Below are 12,995 nucleotides of genomic sequence, written 5' to 3' on the forward strand. Positions count from 1 at the left end.
TGTGAAGCTGGGAAAGGTTATTAGTATTAGTGCAGATGTGGCAGCCCTGCAAGAGGATTTGAATGAACTAGACAGATGGACAAATGAATGGGGGTATTGGTTTAATGCAGCAAAATGTAAGGTCTTGAGGTTTGGGACACATCGATGGGACACTTCATACTCTATTGGAGGAGTCGTACTGTAGGAAGTAGGGAAGGCAAGAGATCTGGGGTTGATGATTGATAGAAACCTGAAATTCAGGGGACACATTGCAAAGGTGGTGAAGGTAACACAGAGGATTGTTGCAATACTGAGAAGAATGCTGACCTGCAGAGATAAAAGAGTTATCATTCTGTTGTATAAGACCCTGATCAGACTACACTTAGACTATTGTTCTCAGATTTGGTCCCCAGGATTTGAAGGGGATAAATTAACTGTGGAAAGGGTACAGAGGTGGATAACAAAGATGGTTTCAGGACTGTACAATGTTAGTTATGAGAATAGGCTGAGGGAATGTGGACTGAGTTTGGTTGATAGAAGAAGGAGAGGTGATATGATTGAGACTTTTAAACTGTTGAGAGGTGTTCAAGGTTGACACTGGGGAGTTCTTTTGCTTGTTAGAACAGTGGTAAGGAGTGATGACAAGGGGCCATCCCTGGAAGTTACAAAAGGAAGCTGTGAGCAAGAGGGTGAGGAGTAGTTTCTTTGCATGGAGGGTGGTTGAACCATGGAATGCATTGCCTGATAGAGTGGTGAGAGCGAGAATGGTCAATGAGTTCAAGGAGTGGTATGATGGAGTTTGTGTTTCCTAGGAAGGACCTCCAGCGATGCGTCTTTTGACTCCATAGAGGAATAATAATAATAATTTATAAATGATCTTTGTATCTTCAATAGCCACTCTGCTTAAAAATGATTTCAATACTTTAGTCTCACTGAGAAAGGCTAAATGAACTAATTGAATGCTACAAAGATAGGCACCAGTATACTCAATTTTCAAGAGAAAATAAGTTGTCTCCAAAGTTCTTCTTTTAAAGGATAAGAATAGAAAAATGAAAGAATAATAACATTGCCAGCATGGTTGGCTGAATGCCTAGAGTATCCACTCTCTAACCAACAGGCTGTGGGTTCAAATTCCACCATAGGCATGGATATTTATGGTTGTCTTTAGGGGAAAGTGAATTTCATTGCCCGGTGTGAGAGCAACACCCCACTTAGCAGAGGCTTGAAAAAGTTCCATGTTCGATTTTTTGAGCAGTTTTCATATTATGTAAAAAATAAATAAATAATTTTTTATTTATTTTTTACTTATTTTTTATTTATTTATTAAAAAAATGTAGGTGAGCTACTATACACGAGTACTGTAGCCCACCTACAGTACTCATGTACTATAGGTTTATTACTGTTCGTGGGTAGGAAACATAAAAAAATAAAGTTCCTGCAAATTATTTCTTTGAAATAAGTAATAGCCATACTGGAGAAACTATATGAAAAGTATTCTTCAGCACTGTCACTTGAGAATCTCACCTTGTCTATCTCTATTTATTCCCAAAATTATGTTTTCATTAGGAATACAGCATTCACAGTTATTAAAGAGAAAATTTAGACAACAGCAGTAAATGCTGTTATATAAATACTGCACATGGCTGGAATAATTTCCTTCTATACTAGAGGAAGGTAAAGGTAAGCAAGCTAGTTCAAACATGGTGGACATTAATACTATTATCCAGGCAACTATATGGAGTCTGAAGATTTATCGTGGTTGACCTGCACTAACCATTGTTCACACAATGTCTATCACATCCTCCTTAACACATTCACATGAGCTGTATCTGGTGCATGTGCATCCGGTGGAAATTTGTTTGACCATAGTCCTTCTGCATTGGAAGGGTGCATATTCTTCAGTATATACAAGGGGTGTTCAAAAAAAGTCTGAGCTTTTTAAATAGCATGCCCAACCAGCACAGAGAGTGCGCTGTGGCTACTCAGCACATCTAGCAGCAGGTTTTGAAAACAACTGCTATTTCCCTCATTCTGCTATGAGCATTATTGGTCGAGTTACAGCCGCTGAAGTAAGCACGTGCACAAGCTGTTTGTCAGATTATTAACAAAGTGACAATGAAAGATCTTGAAGAACAATGCTGTGAAATTTTGCTGCAAATTTGGTAAAAATTTTGCAGAGACATTTCAATTGCCTAACCAAGCATATGGGGAGGACTGTATGAGCCAAATGCAGTGCTATAAGTAGTTTACACGTCGATGGATGAGTCAGTCAAAGATCAAGGTGATGGTGGTTGTGTTTTTTAATTGGAAAAGCATTGTCCATTATGAATCTGTACCACGTGGTAAGATGGTAAACAAAGTGGTTGTACCAGGAATTTTTAGCGCGTTTGAGGGATACTGTGTGCAGAAAGAGGAATCGATTGTGGGAAAACCAGACTTGGATGTTGCACCACGACAATGCACCAGCTCATGCATCGCTCCTCATCTGCAGTTATATGGCAAAACATCAGACATCCGTTGTGCTTCATCTACCATATTCTCCAGACTTAGCCCCAGCAGACTTTTTCCTGTTTCCCAAACTTAAAACCACTTTGAAAGGACGTCACTTCCAAACCATAGAGGAGATTCAAAAAAATGTGATAAGAGAACTGCATGCCATCACAGAAAGTGCATTCCAGGAAGCATTGTAACAATAGACGAAATGCTAGGAATGGTGCATCGCCAGTAGAGGGAGACTACTTTGAAGGGTACAGTGTTTAAAATGTTGTAAAATGAGCAATAAAGTCTTTATAACAAAAGTTCGGTCTTTTTTTGAACACACTTTGTATATTTTGAAGTTTTAATTTTTTTCAAATATTTCAGTATAATTTTCAATTCACCGGCCTGAGTGGCCAAGTGGTTGGTATCAGCTCTACTAGGCAAGCACCGCAAAAGTCAAATAGCATTGCTTGCTGACACTGACTTTTTGAAACTGATTCGATGTGATTGAGTTTATTTGCTCCAAAATCATTGGAATAAGTGAAACATGGTTGAATGAAGATGACATCATAACGGGAATAGAAATGGAAGGGTACTTCCATTTTTCGCAAGGATAGAAAGGGCAAGAAGGGAGGGAAAGTGCTGCTGATGATAGTAGGGGAATTAAGTCCACATAAGGTAGACATGAAAGCAGGAAATAGTGGCAATGTTTATGAGGCAGTGTGTGTGTAACATGGAGGTTGAGAGGAAGACATGTTTAGTTGGATGTTGCTATAGGCCTGGGAACGTGGAAGGTGGTGATGAAGAAATGTAAAAACAACTTTGATTAGTGAACAAAGGAAGGTGTAATTATTATGGGTGGTTTTAATTATGGTGGTATAGATTGGAATGAAGAGATAGCATTTGGGAATAAGGAAAATTAACTTCTTAAGTTCTTGAGTGATAACTATCTCAGGCAGCACATAAAGGAGGGCATGTGAGAATCGAGAGTTTTAGATCTGATCAGTTCATCAGAGGATGTAACTGTGAGTGGGGTTTCACACTTTCCTCCAGTTGATGAGAGTGATCATGAAGTGATCACCTGGGTTGTGGCTAAACATATTCAAATTTTTGTGAGGAAAGGACATATGTGGAATTATAAGGCTGGTGATTATGACAAGCCTAGGGGACAGCTCGGAGCTATAACATGGAATGAGGAGTTGAGAAGTAAGGAAATAAATGCTCCATGAGAATTGACAAAGAAATACATAACAGTATCAATGTGTGAATGTATTCCAAAGGCCAAAAGGCTGAATAAGGCAGGTGTAAAATGGATGAATGTCGAGCTTAAGCATGAAATCTGGAAAAAGAAAGTACTTTGGAGGAAGTACAAAATAAATAATAGTAATAATCAGTCACATGAAGAGTATAAAGAACAAGCCAGGAAAGTGACTCAGTAAGGAAAACAAAGGTAGAATATGAGCAGAAATTCGCAAGTCAGGCAAAGTAAACTCTAGAGAGTACTTAAATAAAAGAGCCAACAGGCTTCACTTCGGCAATGTAACATTATTTAAATTAAGGGGATATTAAATCTCACATTATTTCAAAGCCGAATAAGAAACTCAAAGATCGGAATCAGTTTCATGCCGAATATAGTAATCTATAAAAGTTTCGGCAGATTGTAGCATAAGCTAATGCACGTAGTTCAACACTAGGGCAAATTGTTGCAAAGGTGGGTAAAGTTCTGATCACTATTCTTAGTATTACCTATAATGTAAAACCCATCTCCTAGGAGATGTATGATGTTATACATTATGGTGGAAGGTCACTACCCGAACCAGTTTCAACCTTTATTGAGGTCTCATCAGTGAGTAGGTAGACCTTGTAATACTGACGTTATAGCGAAAAGAACTTATGTACTTTGCTATACGAGTTGTCAAAAAAGTGCACCCATAAATTACTTAAATAAAAGAGCCAACAGGCTTGACTTCAGCGATGTAACATTATTTAAATTAAGGGGATATTAAATCCCACATTATTTCAAAGCTGAATAAGAAACTCAAACATCAGAATCAGAGTTTCATGCCAAATATAGTAAACTATAAAAGTTTTGGTGGATTGTAGCGTAAGCTAAATCACATAGTTCAACACTAGGGCAACACGTTGCAAAGGTGGGTAAAGTTCTGTTCACTATTCTTAGTATTACCCATAATGTAAAACCCATCTCCTTATTTAAGTAATGTATTATTACTATTATTACGGCAACTCCAGGGAGTCATTAGACTCATCGAGGGAGGCCCCAAATCATATTCATCACAACTATTCGACATTCATACAGTATCTATCATATCTCGCCTTAAACTCATTCACTGTCACAGCATCCACCACAGACTCAGGGAGCGCATTCCACTCATTCACTACTCTAAAAGTAAAGAACCCAGCTCTAACACCTATACTAACCACACTTTTGCCCAGTTTCCATGGATGTCCCCTAGTCCTCCCACAACCAGCCCTGTTCTCAAAAATATCCTCTGAATTAATTTTATAGAAACCCTTCAGTAATTTGAATGTCTCAATCATATCTCCCCTCCTCCGCCTATCAACCAATTTTTGCAACCCACAAATCCACAACCTGTTCTCATAAGGTTCATTCCACAGACCTGCTATCATCTTGGTCACTCGCCTCTGGATCCTCTCCACCTCCTCCCGATCAAGAAGAAACCTAGGTGACCAAATCTGAGCACAGTAGTCGAGATGGGGTCTTATCAAGGCTCGATACAGAGGAACAATAACCTGCTTGTCTCTGCATGTCAACGTATTCTTCAGCAACCAAGTGATTTGATGAGCTGATTTGGCCACTTTTGCAATGTGTCCCCTAAATTTCAATTCCTTATCCACCAACACTCCTAAATCTCGTGCCTCATCAATTTCCTGGAGCACGGTTCCACCAATGCAGTAAACTGCCGCCAATCTTTTCACCCCAAAATGCATAACCTTACATTTTGCCACATTAAATTGACATCCATTCTCCTTAGCCCAGACTCCAATCTATCCAAATCATCCTGCAAAATTTTGACGTCATCTGCATTCACTATTGCCCTACCCAACTTCGCATCATCCGCAAACAAATGAACTGTTCCTCTCAGATCCTTTCCTATATCATTTATGAACAAATTAAACAGCAGTGGTCCAAGAACAGATCCTTGTGGCACACCACTAGTCACAGGCCGTCTTGTGGACTCTACTTCTGAGTAAACCACTCTCTGATATCTCTCCGTCAACCACCCTCCTATCCATCTCACCAACCCTATGTCCATTCCCATATGCTGCAATTTACTGATTAGAATTCCATGTGGTATCCTGTCAAAGGCCTTAGCAAAGTCCAGTAGAATCACTGTAAACCCATTACCCTTATCCAGTTCAGCTGTCACTGTGTTATAATACGTGAGCAAGTTACTGAGGCATGACCTACCCTTCACAAAACCATGCTATCCCCGATACAGTATCCCATTTTCTTCTACCCAATCTTGTATTTTCCTCTTGACTATTTTCTCTAAGACCTTGATAATGATTCCTGTTATGCTGATTGGCCGGTAATTTTCAACAGCAGCCTTGGAACCACCTTTGTGCAGCAGAACTATTTACCCCTCTTTCCACCCCCTTGGGACTGACCTAGTCCTGAGGCTTAAATTAAACAAAATGGTCAAGGGCACTGACAATTCTTTAGCCGCTTCACGTACGACACGAGCTGGTATACCATCCAATCCCACAGATGTATTGACTTTGAGGTTCTGTAATAGACTAGTTACCTCTACTTCATTCATCACAATTCCAGTATAAGCTGTTGGTTCTTCCATTCCTGCAAAGTCACCACCTGGATGATATACTCTTGCAAAGTGCTCGCTCAGTAATTCCACAATATCGACTGATTCGGTTACCTCCCTGCCCTCAGCATTTTTTAAGATCATTCTACCATGAGCATTTTCCCTTTTACTTGCAACATATTGAAAAAACTGTTCGGGATTCTCTTCAGCCTGCGTGGCCAATTTCCTTTCGTAATCTGCTTTTGCTTTTCTTACCACCCTTGTTACCATCCTGGCCTGAGCTTTATACTGTTCCTGCGCCTGATGGTCACCCTTCTCCTTAAATTCCCACCACAATTGTTTCTTTTTTTGCAGCTCAAGCTTAATAGTGTTATTCATCCATTTAACCCCTACTTGATTTATTATTCGGACTCTTGGTATACAGTCAACCATTGCCTCCTGCAAACAGTTCTTAACCACCTCCCATGCACTATCAACATCCAACCCTTGCAGTTTCACATACCATGGCATTGAGCCAAGCACACACCTAAGCTTGTCATACTTTCCAGCCCGGTAATTCCACATGTACCCTGTCTTAATTGTAAATTCGACTGGGTGCACCTTTTTGACAACTCGTATAGCAAAGTACATAAGTTCTTTTTGCTATAACGTCAGTATTACCTGGTCTACCTGCTCACTGATGAGACCTCAATAAAGGTTGAAACTGGTCTGGGTAGTGACCTTCCACCATAATGTATAACATTATACATCTCCTAGGACAGTAGTGGCAAACCTTTTTATGTGCTTGTGCCAAAAATTTACCAATCGAGTTGCTGACGTGCCGTGCAGTTCTTAATAGGGGAAAAATTAATAGAAAATTAATCTAATTTAATTTATTTATTTATAAATTTTACAAATAATATTATATTTTATTTAAAATATTTATTTATATATAAATTTATAATATTATTCAGCATAAAATTGATTATTGTATTATTAAATTGATTTTAATGATGTTGGTTTGGAAAAAAAAAAAAAAAAAAACGGTAGTGAGAAAAATATTTATGCATTGTAACTCACCATAGATGTCAGCTGAGCAGGGGGAAGCAGTAGAAGGATGTCAACTTGTCGGCGAAACGCTGACCGTATTTACTTGAAAATAACTCGTCCCGACGTAAAACTGGCACCTCTGATTTTACTTTATGAAAAACGACATTAAAAAGTTTTGCATATACCTCGTACACGAAAATGTTTAAACATGATCACGTCAAGGCGAAAGTAACACGCTCTCCGCAGATAACAACACGCCCTCCCCAACGGCCATTATACTGCAAATGCAAAAAAAGTAGTTTTATTGTATCCCTGAATAAGGTACAGAGCCTTTTGCAGTCTGTGTAATATATTTCTCAACAAATTACAGACAGCTGGAATGAAAATGGCACTAACTAATGAATCACATGTCCCCTCTCACAGAAACTATGCTGTAAAGATTCAAGCAAAACCATATTTTGCACCAAAACACAGTATCTAACTAAAAACTATTGTCCAATTTTTCAATTACATGAAATAAGTGTTTGTTTTAAAAAAAAAAAAAAAAATCAGCTAACACCTTTTTATTCCCGTATACGGGGAGTAGGCGAGGCCATTTAGCCCTATCTAACTTTTGGAGACTGAGTGGGCAGTTCAATCTCCACTGGTACCAATCAGAGATAGATGGTCCAAGGCTATCACTAATTAAGCAGTACACAGTGAAGAGAGACGGCTCAAATGTGCCGCCATCTCGTGGTCCCTAACCCTAACACAATATATTTAATGTCTGAAATAATGTGGGTTCTACAGTCGATTTTCTTGAGTTTACAGGACGAAAAACCCGCTTGCCCATTCCAGAGATCGACTAACTCGGGAACCAGTCGAAAAAAGGCTTAGAAAAATTTCCTCTTGTCGCCGACTAGACTCGAAACCAAGTGCCGTGGTGTGTAAACACCACATCCACTGAGCTACACAGAACAGCCAGAAATAAAATTCAACCAAGGGTTGAACCTTTGTGTGAGTTGAGCCTGCCAGTAAGGAGAAGTTCCGTGAGAACGATAAACGACACCCCGTCGTGAACGTGTTAAAACAAAGAAACATGTTGTGAATGTTGTTATAACAGTTTCAGATGTTATGGAATTTCGTTGAAGAGAATTAGCATTTCAACTCAACAATTGTGGGTTGCCCTTGTTTTTAGGTCACGCGATCTTTTATTAATACCGCACCAATCATATGCACGTCGTCATAGCTGCTCTCTGGTATAAAACAAAATTTAACTTGTATGTATTGTAACAATTATAAAAAAAAAGGTTGAATAATTTATAAGCATATAAAAGGATATCACCTGTAAATTGTTGACATGCCAGCAAAATTCTCGGATGTGCCACCTCTGGCATGCGTCCCATAGGTTCACCATATATGTCCTAGGAGGTGGGTTTTACATTATGAGTAATACTAAGAATAGTGATCAGAACTTTACCCACCTTTGCAATGAGTTGCCCTAGTGTTGAACTACGTGCTTTAGCTTACGCTACAATCCTCTGAAACTTTTATAGTTTACTATATTCGGCATGAAACTCTTTGATTCCAATCTTTGAGTTTCTTATTCGACTTTGAAATAATGTGGGATTTAATATCCCCGTAATTTAAATAAAACTCTAGAGAGTTTTTTTAGATATGTGGCAAGTAGAAGGAAGAATGATCATGGTAAGATGAAGTTAAGGGATGAAAGTGGTAGAATGGTAACTGCTGCAGAAGAGATTGTTGAGGTATTAAGTGATCGACTTTTTAGGGTGTTTCATCCTGATCAGGGTGGAATCATGAGGAAATTAAGTGTAGAGGACATAGGAGGGGATAGCTTAATTGCGAGTGAGCAGGTGTTTGAGGAAATAAATAACTTTGATGTCAATAAGGCAATACGATTTGATGACATATCAGCAGAAATCTTAAGGGAATGGTCCAGGGAATTGGCAGTAACATTGGCATGTCTGTTTAATAACAGTCTTACAACAGCACAGGTTCCAAGGGAGTGGAAGGAGGGTAAAATTGCTCCATTGCATAAAGGTGGTGATAAGGCTGTAGCTTCAAATTATAGGTTCTGTATATCTGGAGTTGTGTTGAGGGTCCTGGAGAGATTGGTGAGAAGTAGGATACAGAAATGGGTTGATAACAGCAGTATTCTCTGTGGTTATCACCATGGGTTTGTTAAGGGGGAGATCATGTTTCACTAACTTACTTATGCACTATAACAAGGTGACAAATGCCTTGGACAGGGAAGATACATATACAGTGGCGTACTTAGATTTTGCAAAGGCAAGGCGTTTGATAGACTGTCACACGACAAGCTCTTAAATAAATTGAAACAGATGGAATTGGATAACAGACTTCTTAGTTGGATCAGTGACTGGCTGTCGGATAGGTATCAGAAAGTTGTATATGGGGGTGTGGTATCCCAAAACAGAAACATCACTAGTGGTGTGCTGCAGGGATCAGTTTTGGGGCCATTGTTGTTCAGTTTGTATGTTAATGATATTGGGTTGGGATTAACTAGTAACCAGCTGTTTGCAGATGATGCAAAATTGGGGACAGCCATGCAGTGTCAAGCAGATGTCACTGCCTTACAAGAGGACTTGAATAGATTGCATGAATGGGCAGGTAACTGAAACTGTCAGTTCAATGTTGCAAAGTGTAAGGTTTTTAGATTTGGTAAGCAGCAATGGAATGCAAAGTATATACTTGGTAGGGAAACTTTAAAGGAAGTAAAGGAGATAAGAGATCTAGGAGTGATGTGGACAAGGACCTGAAATTCAGGGGCCACATTGCACAAGTTGTGAAAACATCACATCGAATACTGGCAATAATGCAGAAGCCCTGACATGCAGAAATAGAGAGGTTATGATTCCATTGTATAAGGCTTTGATCAGGCCTCATATGGATTATTTTGCACAGATTTGGTCACTGGGTTTTCATGTTGATGAGGATATGTTGGAAAAGGTCCAGAGGAGATTCACAAAGGTAAAGGTAGTCAGTGGTGTTTGAAATGTGGAATACAAGGACAATGTAAGTTGCAGAGCCTTGTGAATAAGAGGAAGAGGAGGGGATATGACTGAGACATATACACTAGTCAGGGATTGTTATCGGGTCGAGATGGAAGAGATTTTTCATAGAATGGTAGAGGAGAGTAGAACAAAAGGCCATTGCTGGAAACTGTATAAGAAGGGTGTGAACAGAGGAGTGAGGAGTAGGTTCTTTGCATGGAGAGTGGTGGGTGAGCAGAATGCATTGCTTGAGTGTGTTGTGGGTGTAGACACGTTGAATCAGTTTAAAGCACAGTTGGATGAGCATTGTGTGCAATAGTGTGTGCAAAACTGACCTCCCATGATGAGTCTCTGACTCCATGGAGGTCAAATGTTAATAATAGTAATTTCTTGGCATATTTATTTTATAGTATAACCAAGTGAAAAAACTTGCAACAATTGGCATTTTTTTATATAAAACCAAATTATTTGGCTATGACAGGCATCGAACCTCACTGGAAGACAAGGAAGAAGTTGATATAAGTTTGTTTTCAGGTTTTTTCTGAAATTTTTCGATATACATTTGTATTGTAACATTAATAAACTGACAATGGTAATTGAAAACTGTCAGAAAACCAGTTATTATTTTAACTGTCAGAAAACCTTACTATTTTATGACAATTAAATATTTTATTTTATATAATATTTAATTGTCATTAAAGATTTTATCATTACCCCCCCCCCCAACCAACCATGACATCTATGGATGTCCAGCTAAATCTGGATACGATTCTGTAACAACCGTTGAATAACATGGATAAGAAGTGCAATTTGGTCTCACTATTTCATCCACCTCAGCTGGTAGGGAGGTTAAGCAGAGTATTCAGTATACAAATAATAAACTTTACAACAATTAATTATGACATACATATCTATTAGTGAGTGAAAACAAAATTTTGAAAAAATAAGCCACAACCTACTCATGATGCTTGTACCTGAGGTAGCTGTTCCATTTCTACTGCTTGACTGTGATGGCAGTTCTCTACTATTTTGATGGTACCTGAATATAAACATAAGAATGTGTAATAAATCCATGCTAATCATAAAATATGAGCATTATAAATAAAGTATACTGTAGAGTATAGTCTTTAGATGTAATAGATATTTTTGCATTGCATGACTATCGAATATTTTTTCATTACCCAATGCCTATATTACATCCAATAGTATTGGACATAATATATGCAAAAAAAAACATTTACATGTTCAAAGATCTGTTAGCAGTGTTTCACAACTTATGATGTATCCACTTTGCATTTTTTCATTGTACACATTTACCTAACTACCAGCAATAAGAGGATAAAAATACAATAAATAAATAAGGCTAATCTTTACTGAATATTTTTGCATGCTGGAGGATGGAGCATCTAAATGTTGAAAGTATCACAAAATCATTATTTCTATACATCAACTGTCTACATTACTTCCATAATCCTCTGTGCTGTCCTCACAATTTTAGAACTATTTCCCTAAAATTTTAGGTCCTTGACCCTCAAAGATATCCCTGCAAATGCCTTCTGAATTTTAAAACCTTACATTTTGCAACATTGAACTGGCAACCCACTCACTTTCCAATTTAAGTTTTCTTGCAAACTTACAGCACCTGCTCTACTCATACACTATTTGGAAAGAAGTTAACAGACACCCCCCCCCCCCAATGGGCAAGGTGCATCATGCCATGTTACGAGTCACATGTTTGTAGCTGGTGTAAATTAGAGGAATATGATGCTCCCAAGTCAGTGCAACTGTGTCTGGGTGAAATGGCTGTGAGAAGAGAACTGACAGAATTTGAAAGAGGCACTGTGATAGGATGCCATGTTGAAGGCCTATCTTCGTGGCAAATTGTTGACAAACTGGGCCATCCCAGGTCAACAATAGACTCTAGAAAGTAGATAGCAGATAGTAGACTCTAGAAAAGAGATAGTAGACTTAGAAAGGATAATATGTAAAACTGCCTTTCATCGGCCGACACGAATTTGGAGTTCCCGGCATCGACTGGAACATGACTCTGTACAAAAACATTCAGAACTGAGGCTCACAACATGAATTTCCATGGTAGGACTACAATAAGCAAGCCCTGCATTACCCGAACCAACATGCAGCATCATTGTCATCAGTGCAAAGAGATGTGTATAGTGGGACATGGAAGCTTGAAAAGCTGTTTTATGGAGTGACGAATCACACTACAGCACTCCTCCTGCCTTTCTGCCCTGTCTGTCCTCATGAACATCATATCTCTCCATTTCTATTCCTGTCAGGTTGCAATCCTCATCCAAGCATGTCTTACTTACTCCAACAATTTTTAAGTGAATGAAGTTGATAAATGCAACAGTTTCATTCCCTTTATGTTGACTATTTCTTGCACTTATGACAAACATAATAGTTCATTTCCAGTTCTATATGTCCCATGAACACCACTTCTTGGATGTGACTTCTCCATAACGTTCCATGATCATTCCTCTCTATCACCGCCAATCCTACAATTCATTTCAGACCTACTCACCTCATAAACCAGGCCATTTCAATTTTTTCTTGTCTACTCACATGTTGACTTCTAAATCCAGCATGCACACTTCACATTCAGTGTCCCCCAGTGCAGCCTGTACCCCCATTTCCCTATGTTATCTTCCTATCCTCTCATTCTCTTCAT

At 38.8% G+C, this 12,995-nt stretch overlaps 1 protein-coding gene across 1 annotated transcript in view; it reads right to left on the bottom strand.

Annotated features, from left to right (window-relative positions):
* LOC150107269 (cGMP-specific 3',5'-cyclic phosphodiesterase-like) overlaps positions 1-12,995 on the bottom strand; it is a 453,449-nt gene that overhangs the window by 12,573 nt on the left and 427,881 nt on the right. Inside the window, exon 21 of the mRNA XM_090391769.1 lies at positions 11,281-11,345. Within this exon, the coding sequence (XP_090247895.1) occupies positions 11,281-11,345 (65 nt within the window). The remainder of the gene's footprint in view (positions 1-11,280; positions 11,346-12,995) is intronic.

Source organism: Typopeltis vanoorti, chromosome 4, assembly GCF_054136105.1.
Source record: "Typopeltis vanoorti isolate ZY-2024b chromosome 4, IOZ_Tvanoo_1.0, whole genome shotgun sequence".
Taxonomy (NCBI): Eukaryota; Metazoa; Arthropoda; class Arachnida; order Uropygi; family Thelyphonidae; genus Typopeltis; species Typopeltis vanoorti.